The sequence below is a fragment of the Rhinoraja longicauda genome, chromosome 28, assembly GCF_053455715.1.
Source record: "Rhinoraja longicauda isolate Sanriku21f chromosome 28, sRhiLon1.1, whole genome shotgun sequence".
Taxonomy (NCBI): Eukaryota; Metazoa; Chordata; class Chondrichthyes; order Rajiformes; family Arhynchobatidae; genus Rhinoraja; species Rhinoraja longicauda.
Genome location: NC_135980.1, coordinates 23,688,558 through 23,708,189, shown reverse-complemented (window position 1 = coordinate 23,708,189; position 19,632 = coordinate 23,688,558). Strand labels below are relative to the sequence as shown.

The 19,632-nt window shown below is 39.9% G+C and overlaps 2 protein-coding genes across 3 annotated transcripts in view; one reads left to right on the top strand and one right to left on the bottom strand.

Moving 5' to 3' along the window:
• Positions 1 to 19,632, bottom strand: part of ncln (nicalin) — a 115,237-nt gene that overhangs the window by 40,851 nt on the left and 54,754 nt on the right. The window lies entirely within an intron of this gene.
• Positions 1 to 19,632, top strand: part of haus8 (HAUS augmin like complex subunit 8) — a 40,318-nt gene that overhangs the window by 6,629 nt on the left and 14,057 nt on the right. For both annotated transcript variants that reach the window (XM_078423664.1, XM_078423663.1), the window contains 9 exons: positions 2,039 to 2,069; positions 3,409 to 3,593; positions 6,161 to 6,188; positions 9,954 to 9,991; positions 10,853 to 10,917; positions 13,253 to 13,286; positions 14,265 to 14,357; positions 16,523 to 16,578; positions 19,457 to 19,537. In XM_078423664.1, coding sequence (XP_078279790.1) covers positions 2,039 to 2,069; positions 3,409 to 3,593; positions 6,161 to 6,188; positions 9,954 to 9,991; positions 10,853 to 10,917; positions 13,253 to 13,286; positions 14,265 to 14,357; positions 16,523 to 16,578; positions 19,457 to 19,537 — 611 coding nt within the window. The remainder of the gene's footprint in view (positions 1 to 2,038; positions 2,070 to 3,408; positions 3,594 to 6,160; positions 6,189 to 9,953; positions 9,992 to 10,852; positions 10,918 to 13,252; positions 13,287 to 14,264; positions 14,358 to 16,522; positions 16,579 to 19,456; positions 19,538 to 19,632) is intronic.

The following is a 19,632-nucleotide window of genomic DNA, read 5'->3' as shown; positions in this document are numbered from 1 at the left end:
TGTTCCACTAACAGCTACAATAACATAGTAAATCTGCAGCAGCAGCCCTGATTTACAACTTCAGCAAGCTATGGATACCAGCATCAATGGATCATTCAGCTGCTAACTTGACACTTGAAGAGAAAAGTTGCTGACTTTGTGGAAATGTCATTCTTTTTCATATTTAATGGTAGAAAAAACAGTTGCCGTTGTAAGCTTGAGGAATTCTCACAGTACGTAATACCCCTAAGACTGGAGTAAATCAGTTGGGGTGATGAGCGACATGACCGTTCTGTTTATAATGCAAAGCATGTAGCTTGAAAAAATATTTATTTTTATTGTTTTTAAAACCATTAATGAATGTTAACTAAATCATGGAGCTTTGGACCATGCCATATTATTTTGAGGTGATAGTTTATCTTTTGTTAATAGATTTATTGTAATTATGTATAGACTTTTTGCTGACTGGATAGCATGCTCAAAAATATACAAACAAAACTACGCAAAAAAACCCTTCATACTTTATCAGTATCTATACACTCAATCGGATCATACTTAGTAGTGATGTAATTCTGAGGCTCTTTGGCGCTGGTCAGGCCGCATTTGGAATATTGTGAGCAATTTTGGGCACCATATCTGAGGAAGGGTGTGCTGGCTCTGGAGAGAGTCCAGAGGAGGTTTACAAGAATGATCCTAGGAATGAGTAGGTTAACATATGAGCGTTTGACGGCATTGGGCCTATATTAGCTGGAGTTTAAAAAAATTAGGGGGGACCTCATTGAAGGGTACAGAATAGTAAAAGACTTGGCTAGAGAGGATGTGGAGAGCATGTTTCCACTAGTGAGAGAGTTTAGGACTAGAGGTCATAGCCTCAGAATTAAAGGACATTCTTTTAGGAAAGAGATGAGGAATTTCTTTTGTCAGAAGGTGGTGAATCTGTGGAATTCTTTGCCACAGAAGGCTGTGGATAATGGCAGTGGATATATTTAAGGCAGAGATGGATAGATAGTTTCTTGATTAGTACAGGTGTCAGATTATTGTGAGAAGGCAGGAGAATGGGGTTGGGAGGGAGAGATAGATAGATCAGCCGTGATTGAATGGCAGAGTAGACTTGGTGGGCCGTATGGCCTAATTCTACTCCTATTACTTATGACCAGTGTTCGCACCTGTCTTGACACAAAATGCCCATGACACATTCAATCCCCCGGGTGATAATCCCCTCAGCGAGGAGTGTGGTCATTGAACTTGGCACCCTCAATGTCCTGCAGCGAAAGGAGCTTAGACTGTGGTTTTCCCCCTCGCTTGTGCTGTGCTTTTAATGAACTCCCGAATGTATGGTCAATGCAATTCCCATTACAGGTTGTCAAAAACCTCCCCAGAAGGTTGCATGGTGCTAAACTTCAGTTTTAGTTAAAACTGACAGTGTAGCCTGCCAAAATCATTTGAAGTTCCCAAAGCACAGAATCTGTATTTTAGAGAACACCTGCTATCTCCCTCTTGAAGTTGCTCTCGTAGCCCATGTTTCTATCGGACAAGTAAATGAACTACTACAATGCAAAACCAAAGATTAGTACCTAGAAAGATGCAGTGAGGATCTAGGCAGTGAGCCTCTGAAAGAAAGTGGGTTGTTTTTGGGGTGGGGTGGCATAAAATTGAGCTGACTATCTGGTATAATGCCAAGTGAGCACTTCTGCATTTGTTGTGCTGACTTTGCTTTATTACCTGATTTTAATTACTGTATCATTTGGGAAACTCGAGTTCACTCACTGATGTCGGTTTTTGGTCTCCACTCAATTTCAGCTAGTCTGTATTTTATATGGAAATGCTCTCTGATAACTGTTAGTTTAAATGATTAAATCTTTAAATCTTTAGTCCCTGATTCTACAGTGTATCAACGTTAACAATTTTCCTTAATGTCTAACTGGCTCTAATTCTTTATTTTTAAAATGTTTATTGACAGGGCGCCTCCAAATTTGTTTGCTGATGTGTTTCTGTTCCATTTTGACCAAAAATACATTGCTATGAATTGGTGTAATTGTGATTTATCATTGATTTGCAGCTTTAAAAGACGAATTAAGTGGGTTTGGCAGGTGAGTAATGCAGTTATTTTCTTTTGTGTGGAAACATGTACTTATGATGATTAATTCCAGTAGATAATGATAATAGTTGTGTCATGTAAAGCTGTCATTTTTAAGAATTAAAGGAGAAAAATTGTTAAAGTTAATTTTCTTAATCTCAGCCATGCATTATTTAAAGACAGGTAAAATATTCACCAAGAGGAGGTAGTGTTTTATCCCTTCTCTAGCAGGGTCATCTGCACATTGACAAACCATTTCCTTCATGCACTTAACACATTCCATCTCATCCTAGCCCTGAGAACTATGTCAGTTCAAATTGATATTTACAAAGTTAAATTCTCCCACTACCCTACATTATAATTCTTGTGGCTTTCTGTGATCTCCCTACATATTTCTTCCTGTAAATCTGACTATTGGGCCTGTGGTATAATCCCAGCAAAATGATCAACCTCCCCGTATTTCTCAATTCCACCCACCTACTGTAGCCTCACTAGGCGATTTCCAAGGAATATCTTTGCCAAGTACTGCCATGGTGTTCTCCCCAGTCAGAATTTAACTCCTCTCCTCTCACACCACTACCTCCATAACTCATGTAACATTTGTACCGCGGAACATTGAGTGCTAGTCCCGTTCCACCTTCAACCATGTGTCTGTAATAGCTATAATATCCCAGTCCCATGTGCCTGTCCAAGCCTAGAGTTCATCTCCTTTACTGATCTGGCCACTTACAATCAAATGCAGTTTAACCCCAGTTTCAATTCTCTCGCTCCCTGCCATGCTCCTTCTTGGCCTGTCTACTGATCTGCTCTCCTAAGCTTCTGTGTTTTTCTCAGCCTTCTCATCTGCCTCACTACTTGCTTTGGGTCCCACCCCTCTGCCAGATTAGCTTAAACCATACTGAGTAGCTTTGGCATGCTGCTGCTGCTTGACCCGATTAGCTCCTGCACATTGTTGCTCCAGATTCCAGCATCTGCACTCTCGTGTCTCCATTCTATATTTGGTTTTAATATCTTTGGATTTTGAGAAAATCATCCAAGATTTTACATTACTGCTACTGTTTGTTAAAATTTTTAGAATAGTGGAACTTGCTTTAGATGAGATAGAACCTGCTTGAACTCGCAGTGGTGGTCTCTGGACTGGAGTACTGGAGGGTGACTCGTATTGTGCAGGAATAATGCCTACTGCAGTGAATGGGTAAAATGGGTTGTAAAAGAGGGAAGGGGTAAAGAATTCCTCCTTCAAATGCAATTAGGATAATTTTTGCTACCTTTTAGACCTGCTAGATATTTACACTATTTGATACAAATACATTTTGGCAGACTTCCACTGAAATCCTTGTTTCTTTTTCTAGACTAGTTCGGAGTTCAAAAAGTGTGCCAGATTTAAGCGAATCAAAATGCTCACCCGCCATCCACAAGCTGTCCTCACCAGCAGTGTCTTGTCAGAGGCCAACAACGACACCCACTCCAAGGTTGAGCCAGTGCAGTTCTACACAAAAATCTCGTGCCCTTTCCCAAAACGTAACTGTCATGAACTGTAAGTGTTGGCGTTCTGATCTGATACAACCTCTTACAAAAGTTAGCTGCTAAAGGCAAATCAATGAATTTGTGAAGTGAATGTGAATATTTAGTTTGCCTTTTGCTCTCCTCGGCTGCAAGGTTATGTATGAAGCTTCACCAGCAGATAAATGCTGTGGGGTCTATCAACAAATGCTAATGAAATAGCATTGATGTACTTCTATTACTGCTGTACAATGTGGCCATAATGCTTTCTTACAAATAAAGCCGTAATATTTTGAATCTTTCGACATTTGCTGTGGAAGGAATCAAAGAAATTCACGTTCATTAGTGTGGGGTTTTAATTTTTCCAAATAAAAGTTTTTTTTAATGGTTCTTTTTAGACCTTTAATGCCATCTTGTTTCTTCACCAGAAAATATCCTGACCCTTGAGCAAAGTTTGAACTGGTGTTATAGTTGGGGCCCAAAATATTGAGCATTGTTTCCCTTGCAATAAAGTAACATTTAAAATTGTTTTTTCATTTTTCTCTTTTCTAGGTCTATTGTATTATTTCCTATTTACACTAATGGTAAAGCTTTGAATAATGTTCCCACCCTGCTTTTGCTGGATAAACAATGAGAAACTTCGAATATACAGAATATACAGAACTCCTAAAATGTTTTGTTCGTGTTAGGTAGTCTTGTCTCGGTGCATTATTGATTTGTAGAACTAACTAGCATTGTAGCAATTCCATTCAAACCCAATCATGGGAAGCTGTGAAATTGAATTCAATACATTTATGAATAAATGCCAGAAAAGAATTGCAACATCAAACATTTTTAACAGTAGTGTTTGTTTTGTAATATTCTTCAGTTCAAGGACACTAGAATATTTTCAATTAGCAAGTTGTTTCCTGATCTACCCAGCCAGCTATTTATATATTTATATATATATTTATATATTTATATATATATTTATATATTTTTATATATATAAACATAGCACAAAAAGCAAGGAAATTTGTGTTTGGTAGATTATTTCTTTGTTGTAACAATGCTTCTTGGCAATAAATCTTATACCGTTGGAAAGCCTGTTTATTTCCCTTTTAAATGGTGCCACATTTGTAAGGAACATGCATTTGTGGGATGAGCAGCAGAGCTGAGTATATGGGTTGCGCCCATGAAAAATTTGCCAAATCTTCTCTGCCAATGCCAAACAGCTTATTCTGCTGTTGCTATTGACTCTTGTTTTGAGCTTCTGGTACCCCCAGGTGCTGACAATCAGGTGCCTGATAGAGTAACATCTTTTGATGGAGGCAGTGTGATGGTGTGGGGCGGCATCTCCCTCACTGGAAAAACGAGGCTTGTCATCATTGGAGGCAATCTCAATGCAGAGAGATATCGAGATGAGATTCTGCAACCAGTGGCAATCCCATATCTCCACAGTCTGGGATCGAACTCTATCCTCCAAGATGACAATGCTCGCCCCCACAGAGCAGGGTTTCTCAGAGACTACCTCCAGAATTTGGGAGTGGAGAGGATGGAATGGCCTGCCAGCAGTCCTGACCTCAACCCCATTGAACACTTGTGGGATCAGCTTGAGCGTGCTGTTCGTGCCAGAGTGACCAACACAACCACGTTGGCTGACTTGCGACAAATGCTGGTTGAAGAATGGGATGCCATCCCACAACAGTGTGTGACCAGGCTGGTGACCAGCATGAGGAGGAGGTGCCAGGCTGTTGTGGCTGTGTATGGTTCTTACACACGCTACTGAGGCTCCTGTTTATTAAATGAATAAATTGTTAAATTGCCAATATGTCTTGTTTCTTCAGACTTCAATCATCCAATCCACCAAACAACACCGAACAAGAGTCAATGGCAGAATAAGCTGTTTGGCATTGGCAGATTTTTCATGGGCGCAACCCGCATACTCAGCTCTGCTGCTCATCGCTGGGCGGCACGGACTTGGTGGGCCGAAATGGCCTGTTTCCGGCTGTATATATATGATATATATGATAAGATTTATTGCCAAGAAGCATTGATACAACAAAGAAATAATCTACCAAACACAAATTTCCTTACTTTTTGTGCTTTGTTTATATACACTTTTAATAATAAACTTTTAATAATAAACTTAATTATCTCTGGAGCTCGGTGATGATGAACACTAAATCAGTGTATTCACAAAATGCTGGAGTGACTCAGCAGGTCAGGCAGCATCTCGGGAGAGAAGGAATGGGTCAGTGTCTGTATTGTGAACAAATACTTTCAATTAAAATAAATGTGGGCAAGGAGTCATTAGGGTCAGTAGAGGAAAAATCATTGTTATAATCACATCATGCTTGGTGAAGTCATGTACCTTGTCCAGTGTTTCAAAGCGGTTCCTTTCTAATACTGAGCTTTCTATCTGTATTTTATTAAGAGTTTATTAGAATTTGTTTTGTGGACTAGGTTTTTATGGTCTAAATTCTATGAAATTGAAGCAGTTTGATTTTAAAATGTGGCATTTCCTTTAGTCTGGTCTGCATGTCAAATTTCACTGTGGATACTGATGCAATCTTCAGCAGTGGAATACAGTGCAGTAATTGTATTTCAATTGTTTTGCAGTAAAAGAAGAAAGTGAAGGATCAGATCTGTAAGTATTGATTAAGTGGCAGAAACAATGTCCTTCAAACTGCACTTCTGGTTGGCCAATTGAGCATGCCATCTCTGGAAGGGTCTGTGATTCTCCCATTTGGTCTCATTGGCCGCCTTGTAACACACAAAATTAAATCATCTGTCCTGAGGAACTGACTAGGAGGAAGATTTCTTCCTCTTTAGTGAATTTAGTGTTTGAAATTGAATTTGAGGGTGCAAATTAATTTGAGATTCCAATAGGATGATTTTTTTGGAAAATTGAAATATAGATGACTCCAATTTAGCAATCTCCTTGGACTTTGGTTATAATCTGGAATGCACTGCATGCAGATGTGGAGGTGCCATTTATGGCTAAGAGGGAACTGGGTAAATGGTGTAGAAAAGTTTGCATTCCATCGTGGAAGGAACTGTTTCTGATTACAACTAGTTGCTCTGGTAGAGCGGGAGCCAGCATGATGGTCTGCTATGCTATATTCATTCAATGATTCAATGAAATCCTAAGTGATTTAATTTGACGTTAAACATTACAAAGAGGGCATGCTGATGTGGTGCACAATAATATTTCCAACTATCCCATTACTTTCATATATGGGAAAATAGTTGGAAATTTGCAGCTCTTTATTTTTGTTTTACATTGACTATAAACTGTTTAATAAGCATTGATTCCCCTGTGCATATTTCTTGATTTTGCACTTGGCTTTGTGTTTTGCTGCTCCTGCAGTCCTTTGAATCCACAGCCGGAATGATTGTCCTAACTGATATATTTTATGAGAGCTCTAAGAAGGGAAAACAATTTCATAAATCAGTCTTTTAAATGATCGTAAATTTTGTCCTTATTGAGCAGTGAGTTAATGTAACGCGTGAATAAAACCTATTTTTTTAAAATCCAATGCAAATGCTGAATATTCAATTGGGATGAAGCAATGTTTAAATATTTTGACAGAGCTCTTTGTCCACGTCCTTCCGTCCTTCAATGTATCAGTAAGATATGCATACATCCAACTGTGGCTAACCTCGTTATTGGTCAGGGTTCGCCTATCATGGTCACCATCCATAAGTTTTGCCACTCTCCAGCCTTTACAGTTCCTGTTCCACTCAAACTAATTTCTGACAGGTTGAGCTGATTAGTGCAGTTTAAGTTTTTAAAAAACATATCATTTTAAATGCTCCAATGTTAGGTAACCCTGCCTCTGGGTGCACCCATTTCTCCCATTATCCCGCCTGCTCTTCTAACCCCCTCCTCCCCATCCACCTATATCTATCCCTCTGCCTTTACATTTTGAAGCGCGTCTCTCTTTATCTGACAGTCTTGTGCCTCATTTTCATCTCTGGCCTTTGTCCACCCATCTGCCAATCACACCACCACCCTAACCCCTCCAACATGTATCCACCTATCACTTGCCAGGCTTTGCCTTCCCCAAAAGAAGGGTCCTGGCCTGATGCGTCACTTATCTATGTCCTCCAAAGATGTTGCCTGACCCACGGAGTTACTCCAGCAATTTGTAGAATCGGGAATCTTGTGTAAAACGGTCTCTTGTGTTACCTTTTGTACTCGGCTGGCTTCAAATTTCAAAGGGTATATTGTACAACCTTTGTAAAAAGGTGCGATAGCTCAAATTATATTTCATCCTTTCAGCAGTGATAAGATCGGCTCAAGAAGCCTCAAGGTTTTTTGCAATTCTATTAGATTGGCATGGAAGAGGAGTGAAAGGGCCTGTTTCTGTGCTTTGTGATTCTATGATTCACTTCTCGGCCATATTACATTCTGGAGAATGCAAGTACTAATGAGCATTTTGCTGGTGAACATGCAGAATGCCCTGTTCAGGCTGATTTTTCAAGGCAGTGTGGCAGCAAAACTGAACCCAGTACTCCTGATACAATCAGATTAGTGTTTCATACCAGTGCAGCATCACTTCCTCATTTCAGTGATCTAACACTTTGATATAAAAGTCAATGTTGCATTACCCTTTTTTGATTACATTTTACATCATGTACTGGCTATTTTTGCCCGTGGACTTTTATGTTGCTTTGCCTCTCCATTGCTTTTATGGTATGATTGCTATCTTTTGCTTAAACTGACAAATGTTAATCAGTCTGAAGAAGGGTTCCGACCCAAAACGTTACCTATCCATGTTCTCCAGGGATGCTGCCTGACCCATTGAGTTACTCTAGCACTTTGCCTTTTTTTATGTCAAACAACATCTGTAGTTCCTTGTTTCTCATGTTTGTGTTCGTATTGTGCCCTCAAATGAAAAATGCAGTTCCCCCCCAAGTCTATCTCGGCATATCCATCAGACCTTCACTTGAAACAGCATTCCTGCTACAGCTATCTAGCTGGTTTCTATTTTAGTGGTGGTGTATGTACTCATTAAATGTTACTGTATCAGCCAATTCTACCTTGAGTCCTATCCAAACTAAATTAAGATTCCCAAACACATTTCAGGTTACCCTATTCAGACCAACAAACTGATTTTGATCTCGAATGAATTGCAGACTGTCTGTGAAAGGGCCTTGTTGAGCCCAGTGTTTCATTCTATGGTAGGTTTGAACTGGATTTTACCTTTGGGAATAGCAACAATGTAGATTTTTGTATACTTCTGCCTAATACATCTAGGAACCATGTAGTAAAGGCAGAACAGAAGCCCTTGTCGTATTTGGTCAACAATAACGAGCAGTTGCAGAATTCCTTCAACAAAATGTTTCATTAACCGAGAACGTAAATGGAGCAAATTTGCCACCAAACTAAAGGGGAAAAAATTAGACCAGTAATAAATCTTGATTGGGTGTTATATTTTAAATCAAAACTTGGATGTTGTTCAAAATTTGATAAACTAACATGGCCATGCCAACTGGGTAGTTTCCTTAGTAAGAAAAGATAGTGCTGGAGTAATTAACAAGTTTAGTTTGGAGATGCAGCATGGAAATAGGCCCTTCGATTCCCCACGCACTAACATTATCCTACACACATGGGACAATTTAGAATTATACCAGGCCAATTAACCAACAAACCTGTGTGTCTTTGGAGTTTGGGAGGAAACTGGAGATCCTGGAGAAAACCCATGTTGCTCATGGCGAGAAAGTACAGTCTCTGTACAGACAAGCACCCATAGTCAGGATCGAACCTGGGTCCATGGCACTGTAAGGCAGCAACTCTACCGCTGCGCCACAGTGCCGCCTAGGTCAGGCAGTATCTCTGCAGATCATGGGTAGGTGATGTTTCAGGTTGGGACCCTTTAGTTCCTTGGTAAGGTGATCAATGAAGTTTACTGGGTATACCTGAGATGAACCAAATAGTTAAGGATTTTGTGATCTTTACCTGTGATTTCTGAGATCAGAAAGTAACATTTTTAATGTTGCATTCTGATGTTTAATGTATTTTTCAATTGTTGACTGATTTGCTGTTGTGGTGGTCCCATTGTTTGACTTCAAATACCATTGGAAAACATTTGTCCTTGCATAAATTGTTTCTTTCACCCTGCTTAGGGGCTGCTGTTAATAGTGAAACAATCAATGTTTGTCACTTTAATCTAGTACTTTGCAATTCCAAATACATGCCAGACGTATTCCAAGTTTGGAAGAAGAAAATATGTAATCTTGTGGCTGGATGTTTTCATTGCTCTGAGAAAATAACTTTTCAATTATACTGTGGCACTTATTTCATTGTACAGCGCATTGCATCTCATGCTGATTATTTTAATTGCTATTTTAACTAAAGTGTTTTCAATCATTGAATTAGGCTTTAATGGCTTATTTTCTTTTCCAGAGCATCCTCAATGGAGGAGTTAACTAAAAAGTCAAAAGGTGAGAAGGGCAAGTTGGAATTAAGTCCTTCGGCATATTTTTTGTGACCATCAATGAAAATGTTGAAAAGAGTTATTAATAACATTAACTGAAACTCTGATAGTTGTGCATTGCAGATTGGGGGGGAGGGGGGGAGGGGGAAGAATGGGTTCAAATATACTAGAAAGTAAGTGGGCTTGATAGGATTGATATTGAAACATAGAACTGCAGATGCTGGTTTAGATCGACACAAAGTGCTGGATCTTGTAGATCCAGGCAGCATTGTGGGGGGGGGGATAGGTGATGTTTTGGGGTGGGGGGGGGGAAGGATAGGTGATGTTTTGGGTCGGGTCCCTTCAGACCCACTGAGTTACTCCAGCACTTTGTCAATCTTTAAAATAGATGTCAAGATTTTTTTCCTGGTGAAAATTCATGAACCAAGGGAAATGGATACAAGGCAAGGTGTTTAAAACTGAAGTTTGGCAAACAGTGAACCTGTGGAATTCTCTGCTCCAGAGAGAGCTCTGGTGTATTGTTAACAATACTCTGGTGTATTGTTAAATATATTTAAGGTGGAGATGGATAAATGTTAGTGTTTGAGTAATTGAGTACTGTGGGGTACTGCCATAAAGGAGAAGCTGTGGCTGGTGTGAATCAAACTATGATCATTCAGAATGATGGGACTGGCTTGGTGACTGACGCCTTCTGTTTTCCTAGGTTCTTACAAGGTTCTTACAACATGCAGGCAGTTAAGAGTTGGCCTTGGCATCATGTTCGGCAGAGATATTGTGGGCTGAAGGGCCTGTTCTGTGCTATACTGTTCTATGTTCTATATGTAGCATTTAAATTTGTGAATTGTTTACCCAACACATTTCCTTGTAGGGGGCCGAATTGTACCATCTCGATTTCGAGCAGCGGCAGCCATGAAGAAGAAAGTAGTCAATAAGGTAAGAAATGTTACTTTCCGAAGAAATTCATGCTGAGAGCATATAAAACATTGGTTTGCATTGCTTACCAACTTAAATCAAAGTAACGGTTCCGAATAGGGCAAAAGATTAGTTAAGGGTTTCGGAAATATTTGGGGAATTTGTGATATTTTCATTCCTAATTTAGCTGGTCCATAAGTGTGCCTTTTAGTGTTACTCTAGATTTTTCTTTTGTATTGTTTCAATGAGACCTGACTCAAAAGGCCCTATGATTTTATCTTTTCCTTTAATTTATATTCATTTGTATTGTATTCATTTTGATAACTCAAATTATTTTCTCAAGGCTATGATTTGTTCGAAGATCATAGTCATACACGCAGAGTCCAACTTGGCCCTACTGACTTGGATGTCCCATCTAAACTAGTCCCATTAAGATCCTTGAGATGAAAGGATCCTTAAGTAGCTTGTTTTTGGATACTAAGTTCCCTTTATTAGAGATTCTGAAGTTTGATGAGGTATTTTGTGGGTCCTAACCAGCGCCTCTACGTTTAGGCATGGTTAGTAGTAATTATTTTTGCTTGTCTAGCTAACTGCCCAAAATGCATTTTCTTATAGTACCCCTCGATATCTCTGATTCGGTGTTTGCGATCTATGATGACGTTTGTCTCCTTGAACGTGTCTACTGCTGGGCACTGTGTCAATGTTGTACAGAAATAATATGAAGCATCCCAAACTATCTTTGTTAATGCCCAGAGGTCAAAATACAACTACCAAAGTAATCTCCATAAATTAAGTTTGGGTTGTGAATGTGCCAGAGGAAACAAAATGATGTACAGTACCAAACAATTGCTAGAATTTCAATTGTTTAAATGGAGTTTGGGAAAGCACATGAATCAATATTAAATATGACCAATGTGACTAAGCTTGGCTGCAAAGCTTGGCATGGTAGCGCAGCGGTAGAGTTGCTGCTTTACAGCGAATGCAGCGCCAGAGACTCAGGTTCGATCCTGACTGCGGGTGCTGCACTGTAAGGAGTTTGTACGTTCTCCCCGTGACCTGCGTGGGTTTTCTCCGAGATCTTCGGTTTCCTCCCACACTCCAAAGACGTACAGGTATGTAGGTTAATTGGCTGGGTAAATGTAAAAATTGTCCCTAGTGGGTGTAGGATAGTGTTAATGTACGGGGCTCGCTGGGCGGCACGGACTTGGAGGGCCGAAAAGGCCTGTTTCCGGCTGTATATATATGATATGATATGATATGTACTTAAGGTTTCAGAATAATGGGGAGGCTGCTTAGTATTGAGATGAGGAGAAATTTCATCACTGGGGAGGCACAGTGGCGCGGAGGTAGAGTTGCTGCCTTACAATGCCCGAGACCCGTGTTTGATCCTGACATTGGGTGCTAGCTGTAGAGAGTTTACATATTCTCCATGTGTGGGATTTCTCCAGGTACTCCTGTTTCCTCCCATATTTCAAAGGTGTGCAGGTTTGTAGGTTAATTGACTTCTGTAAATTGTCTCCAGTGTGCAGGATAGAACTAGTGTACTGGGATCGCTGATCATCATGGACACTGTGGGAGAAGGGCCTACTTCCACACTATCTCTAAACCAAATTCAACACTCAGATGGTGAATCTTTGGAATTCTCTATTCTGAAGTATTGGTCATTGTGCTCAATTGATTAATAGATTTCACAATATTTAGATAATTGTCATTTAAGGGGATAGTACTTGAAAATGGTACTGGAGTATATGATGAGCCATAATACTAATGAATGGTGGAGAAGACTCAAAGGGATGGATAGACTATCCCTGTCCTTGTGACAACTGGGAATCCCTGACGTATATCTGCTCAGCAGTGAGGGAGCATTTGGGATGACACTGAGAAACTTGCTTTTGTGATGGTAGCACAATGAAGACCAGTTTAAATTGCAAAAGGAACTGGAAGCTCAAAATATCCAACCGCTCACCCTTTTGGACACTTCTTTCCCTATCCATGGCGGAGCGTGCAGGTCCTGCTTTAACCTCATCAGTGATCTTGAAATCTATAGAACTGGAGTGAGCAAGTCATCTTCAAACCTGAGGGACTGTATGTAAGAACCTCAAAATGAGTCAAAAATTTGGTAAAGAGAAAATAGTGACTGCAGACACAATGCTGGAGTAACTCAGCGGGACAAGCAGCATCTCTGGAGAGAAGGAATGGGTGTTGTTTTGGGTCGAGACCCTTCTTCAGACTCAAATAGTGACTGTATTGGGGAAAGGGGTTAAAGTTAAACTCAAATCAGCCACGACTTTAGAATGTGCTATGAGTTAATTGTTTCATGGTGTTGCTAATCTCAATTTGCTGCTTTATTTAATAGATTCTTGACAAAAGTTCTGGACCTAAATTAAAACGTAAGTAGCTGTAACCAATGGATAACTGGACCAATTATCCAGATAAAGATCTTTCTAAGTTAATGAGCTGCTCAGAGCTCTGGCCACATGGGTTTCCTCCTGGTACTCTGCATCCCTGCCACATCCCAAAGCTGTGTGGGTTTGTAGGTTAATTGGCCTTTATAAAATTGTCCTTGGTATGTAGCAAGTGGATGCCAAAGTAGGATAACATAGAATTGGTGTGAATGGGTGATCGACGGTCCGTGTGGACTCAGCTGGCTGAAGAGCCGGTATCTTTCAATCAATCTTTATCTAGAACTTGTAGCCTAAATTGATTACACCAATCCATGAATTTTTGTTCATTTAACCTTTAAGATTTTTGGTATATTTAGCTAATCCCTAATTCCAGTGGTGCACTCTGGTGTACTGTTTAAAACACTTTCCCACAATTGTAATATTTTTAAATGGTGCACAGTGAAAAGATTGCAGATATGACTTGGAGAAGAAGATGGGTTGTCATGCTGCGTTTTATCTAATTTTGTTTTATTTTTTTGTAGGAAGTTTTTGTTGATGTATCTGATTAGATATAACAATTTTGCTTTAAGTGTATGCGGCAACATTTTCTTAAAGTTAGAAGTGTTGTCACTTCCTTTAAGTAAACACAGTAAAATTCTATTAATCTCATACTTGGGGCTTTGGCACCAGGCTATCAGATTTACTGGACAATCGGAAGTTATTTTATTGATACTCGAACACTTTTAATTTGCTTTTTTAAAAGATGTTTCAGTGACTCCGATAAATTTACAGGGAGTGCGGGAAACAAGTCAGTAAGTTTCTGGTTGTAGAATTCAAAACATTACCCAAATGTTAGACAGATACTGCAAAGTCATGGTTTTTGAATGGTGGGCTATCAAAGTTTAGTCTTGTCAGGCTGCAAGTGAATTGTTGTGCCTAATAAATTTGAACAGTGGGTTGCTGATGTGCTGTCTATTTCAACAGGACAAAATGCAGAGCACTTAAAACTCCACTCTACAGTGATTGAAGAAAGCAAGCTTATGCCTTCTCTAAACTGGGAATTGTCAGTTATGAAATGTAAGTTCCCTCCTGGAGAAAAGATTATTTTCCAGGTCAAATTCCTTTCTCTCACATGTATGAGATGGGGGTTAACAACAAAAAATAATATAAACAAGATGTGTAAGACTTGATGGCATGAAGGTTTATGATATTGATTCTTGGAACATCAGTCTGAAGAAGGGTCTCGACCTGAAATGTCACCCATTCGCTCCAGAGATGCTGCCTGACCTGCTGAGTTACTCCCAGCATTTTGGAATATAAATGTTTTTGTTTGAAAGATTGAGCAGAAAGGATATATGCTTTCTGGAGTGGTTTAGAAGAAGATAGGTGATATGATAGTAAGCCTCAGAATTATATTTCAGAGGGGATGCTAAGGATTATAATCTTGAGTTGAAAAGATATCTGCATTAGACTAAATTGAAAAGGAATTTCATCCCTTGAGGATTGTGGATCATTGATTCTCTACTCCAGAGCTGTTGCTGATGAGTCAGTTAATTCATTCAAATCGGGGGAAAGATTTTTGGGCTGGAGTGGTATACAGATATGGGTTTCGACCAAATATAAGTGGAGTTGAGACAAAAGATTGGATTAATCATGATTTCAATGGACAATAGGTGCAGGAGGAGGCCATTCGGCCCTTCGAGCCAGCACCGCCATTCAATGTGATCATGGCTGATCATTCTCAATCAGTACCCCGTTCCTGCCTTCTCCCCATACCCACTGACTCCGCTATCCTTAAGAGCTCTATCTAGCTCTCTCTTGAAGGCCTCCACTGCCTTCTGAGGCAGAGAATTCCACAGATTCACAACTCTCTGACTGAAAAAGTTTTTCCTCATCTCAGTTCTAAATGGCCTATCCCTTATTCTTAAACTGTGGCCCCTTGTTCTGGACTCCCCCAACATTGGGAACATGTTTCCTGCCTCTAACGTGCCCAACCCCTTAATAATCTTATACGTTTCGATAAGATCTCCTCTCATCCTTCTAAATTCCAGTGTATACAAGCCTAGACGCTCCAGTCTTTCAACATATGATAGTCCTGCCATTCCGGGAATTAACCTAGTAAACCTACACTGCACGCCCTCAATAGCAAGAATATCCTTCCTCAAATTTGGAGACCAAAACAGCATCCAGTACTCCAGGTGCGGTCTCACTAGGACCCTGTACAACTGCAGAAGGACCTCTTTGCTCCTATACTCAACTCCTCTTGTTCGGAAGGCCAACATTCCATTGGCTTTCTTCACTGCCTGCTGTACCTGCATGCTTCCTTTCAGTGACTGATGCACTAAGACACCCAGATCACGTTGTACGTCCCCTTTTCCTAACTTGACACCATTCAAATAATAATCTGCCTTCCTATTCTTACCACCAAAGTGGATAACCTCACACTTATCCACATTAAACTGCATCTGCCATGCATCCGCCCACTCACACAACCTGTCCAAGTCACCCTGCAACCTCATAGCATCTTCCTCACAGTTCACACTACTACCCTGCTTTGTATCAGTAAGCTTGAGTATGACCTACTCCTATGTCTTTGTGCTCACATGGAGTTGCTTTGTTGTAGACAAGATGCTGTTCTATTTTTTTTTTTTAATGCTGGAGTAACTCAGCAGGTCAGACAGTGTCTCTGGAGGACATGGACACGTGATGTTTTTGGTCAGGACGCTTCAGACCGATTGCAGTTAAGAGTAGAAAAGAGGTGGGGGCAGGATGAAGCTCTGGCAAGTGATATGTGGATACAGGTGAGTGAGATTGACTGGCAGATGGGTGATGATAATACTTTGTCATTTGTACCTAGATAGGTTCAGCGAAATTCTTTGTTTTTGCATACAAAGTGTACAAAAGAGTCGCCATAAAGGCGGCAACAAAGTTACAAAAAGTATTCATCTCTTCTTCGTTCTCCCCACTGGGTCCCCCTTTGTTGTCGGAGGCCAGGACAATGGGGAGAGATGAACAGGAGACAAAAGGTGTCAGATATGTAACAAATAAACGACTATTGAGATAGGGGTGAAGAGGAGTGAAATGTAAAGTCAGGGATATAGATTGTGTGTACTTTTGAGGTGCATCTGTGACCTGTTTGAGCTTTTTATTTCAGATTTACCAAAACACCCTTTTGAAAATTGTGTATATATTTGCTGCTATCATAGAAGATAATGAAAATGATTTTCCATGTTGAATTTCAGCTGAATATTCCCCAGTCGAAGTCCCAGAATGTACAACAATTTTGGAATCTTGTTTGGTAAGAATTTGTATCTTGTACAATAGAAATGGTGCAGTCTCAGGAATTATTTAGCCTATTAATATTAAAACTTTGTCTGGGCTGCTTTATGCTTTGGCAGATCAGACGTGTGGATGACCCGGAACGAAGACTGCGGACTTTGACTTGCACTTTGAGCTCCCAATTTTAACCTGCAGGAATTTCATGATTTGTGAAAGGATTCTGTTCCTGTTGAGCAGAAGTTTGATTTTTGGAAAGGATGGATTTTTCAGCATTATGGATTTTTCAGTAGTGTTTTCCTGTGTGGCGAGGTGTATGATTCAAAGTAGCGAAGAATAGCTTGACTATAAAAACAATTACATGTTGAACGATTGTAAATGAAGAAATTACTTAATTTTTTCATTGTAAATGAATCACCACAATAACAGAAATTTCTGTCGTAATGGTGAATCTTTAGAATTATTTTCATCAGGGGGCTGTGGAAGCTTGGTCATTGAGTTCATTCAGAATGTAGATTGGGTGATATGGGTTTAGTGGAAGAAATTGGGGCTGAAGAGGAAGATCAACCATGGTCTTGATGAATGGAAGAGTAGACGTGAATGTTTGGATTGTCTATTCCTGCTATTTTTTGTATCATTCTTGATTAGTAAGAATGTCATGGGTTATGGGGAGAAGGCAGAAGAATGGGGTTGAGGTGGAAAGATAGATGATTGAATGGAGGAGTAGATTTGATGGGCTGAATGGTCTAATTTTGCGAGAAATTATGAACTTAGCCAATTTAATGGATGCTAAATGGCATCTTTTAAATAGTAATAGTTAAAATCCAAAATAACTCTCCCTATGCAAGTCCAGAAATTCTGCTTTTCAGTAGTGTGATCTTGAGATTATGATTGACAGTAAATCATCTCCAACAATTAATCTGAATTTGAGTGATAGAATTTTGCAGGATCAGGTGTAAATTTGATGTGCTCTGCAGTTTCATCATCTTAATGCCAGTCAACCTGCACACCTCACCTATTTTTGTCCATGTGAGATCAGATGATTTAACATTAAACAAAAGCATTACAATTGAATGCAGTTATGTCACAAAGTCCGTCCTGTCTCAGTTTATCTGATCCATTAATGGGATGTAGAAATGAATTCGATAATTCCTTCTTTGGGTTCTGGTTGTTGCTGGCCAGGTCAGCATTTATTATCCATCCCTAATTGCCCTTGAGAAGGTGATAAGGAGCAGCCAGTTTGAACTGGGACAGTCTTCTGGTGAAGATGCTTTTAATGCTGGGGAAGAAGCTCCAAAATTTGGATTTGGGAGTGATGATCAACTACACATTTCCAAGCTGGGATAGAGTGATGGGGAAAATGCAGGTGGTAGTATTCTGTGGCAGAGAGGCCACTGTCTTTCTCAATGGTAGATGTCACAAGTTCGGGAGATGCTGTGTGAGACTGAAGCATAACTCCAGGGCATTTTGTAGATGGTGCACACTTTTCCTCAATAGAAGGAATGGTGGATGGGGTGTTACACTTTGATCTGATTGTGCCAAACTTGGAACTACACTCATCCAAGCAAATGGCGTTTCGGTCACACTCCTGCCTGTCTGAAAGGTTACCTGGTGTCAGGAAATGAGACCCAATTTTGGACCTGGTCTTGTTGCCACACTATTTGTAATGCAAATTTAGTTGAGTTTCTGGTCAATGGTGATTCCCCAGGCTTTTGATTTGGGATGACACCCTGATGGTAATGGCATGATAGGTAGATGATTAGCCTTCCTTGTTGGCACTATCATTGCCTGGCACTGTAGTGTGAATGGTACTTGCCACGTCTCAGCATATCTCTGAATGCTGTCTACATCTCTTTCCATGCAGAAGTAGACCATCATTTGCCAAGTTGTCAATGAGGGCAACATCTAAAACTGTGTCAAACCTGTGTGCTAATAAGCACCACCTTGTATCTCATCTTAATGGATATAACATTTGAGTGTCATCTGTGCCTCAATGGTTGCACTCCCATCTCAGAGTAGCAGGCTGTGTGCAAAATTTGGGTTAACACTCAGTGGAATACCCAAAACTGCTGTCATTTAGATGAAATAAAATGAGGCTCTCGAATAGAATAATGATCCCAGAGTATTGTTGCAAGTCCATATCAAAATCTTAGAGGTGTATAAAATCATGAGATTAATAGCTTGGGTCGATGCACAAAGTCTCTTGCCCAGAGTAGATGAAGGGAAAAGATTTAATAAGAATCTGAAGAGTAGCTTTTTCACACAAAGAGTGGTGGGTGTATGGAACAAGCTGCCAGAGGATGTAGTTGAGGCAGAGACTATTCCAACAGTTAGACAGGCACATAGGACGTGTTTGGAGGGATATGGGCCAAATGTGGGCTGGTGGGACTTTTGTAGTCAGGACATATTGGCCGATGTGAGCAAGTTGGGCCGACAAACCTGTTTCCATGCTCTAACAATCTATGACTCTTAAGACCAGGTATAATCTCTTTATTGCCTGGCTAATTTCTCTATCACCGAAATCGCTAGATTTGCTGATGGAGTTGGGAGGATATTGGTTGGAGAGGGGCAAAACATATCAGGTTGTCATTTTCATTTTAGGAGATTGCTGTGTACAGATTGGCTGCCAAGCTGTCCCATGTTGCAAGAAAGACCATACCATGTACTGTAATTTGTTGGTTCATAATAATTCAGCACTTTACAATTTCCTAAAGTTGTATAAAGGAAGTTTTTAAAAATTGAATATAGCGCATTGTCTTGCATATTTTCTGCCTATGAGCATATTTTGAAGTTTTAAAAATCTGACGCTGTAACGGTCATAGTTTGAGTGATGCTTTCGCCATGAGTAATTCAATTTGTCTTGTTAAACAATTTTTCAAAATCTTACTATTTTTGCACAGGTGCCGCCACCCCAGTCTGAGGATGATGCAATGGAAAAAATAGATTTTGATGAATTGCTATTCTCTGAAATGGACATTACGGTGAGATTAAATTGTTTTTAATATATCCCACACTCGTGCGGCAGGAAATGATTAGCAAGAAGCAAAATATACTTGTTTGAGAAAGAAGTGTTTGA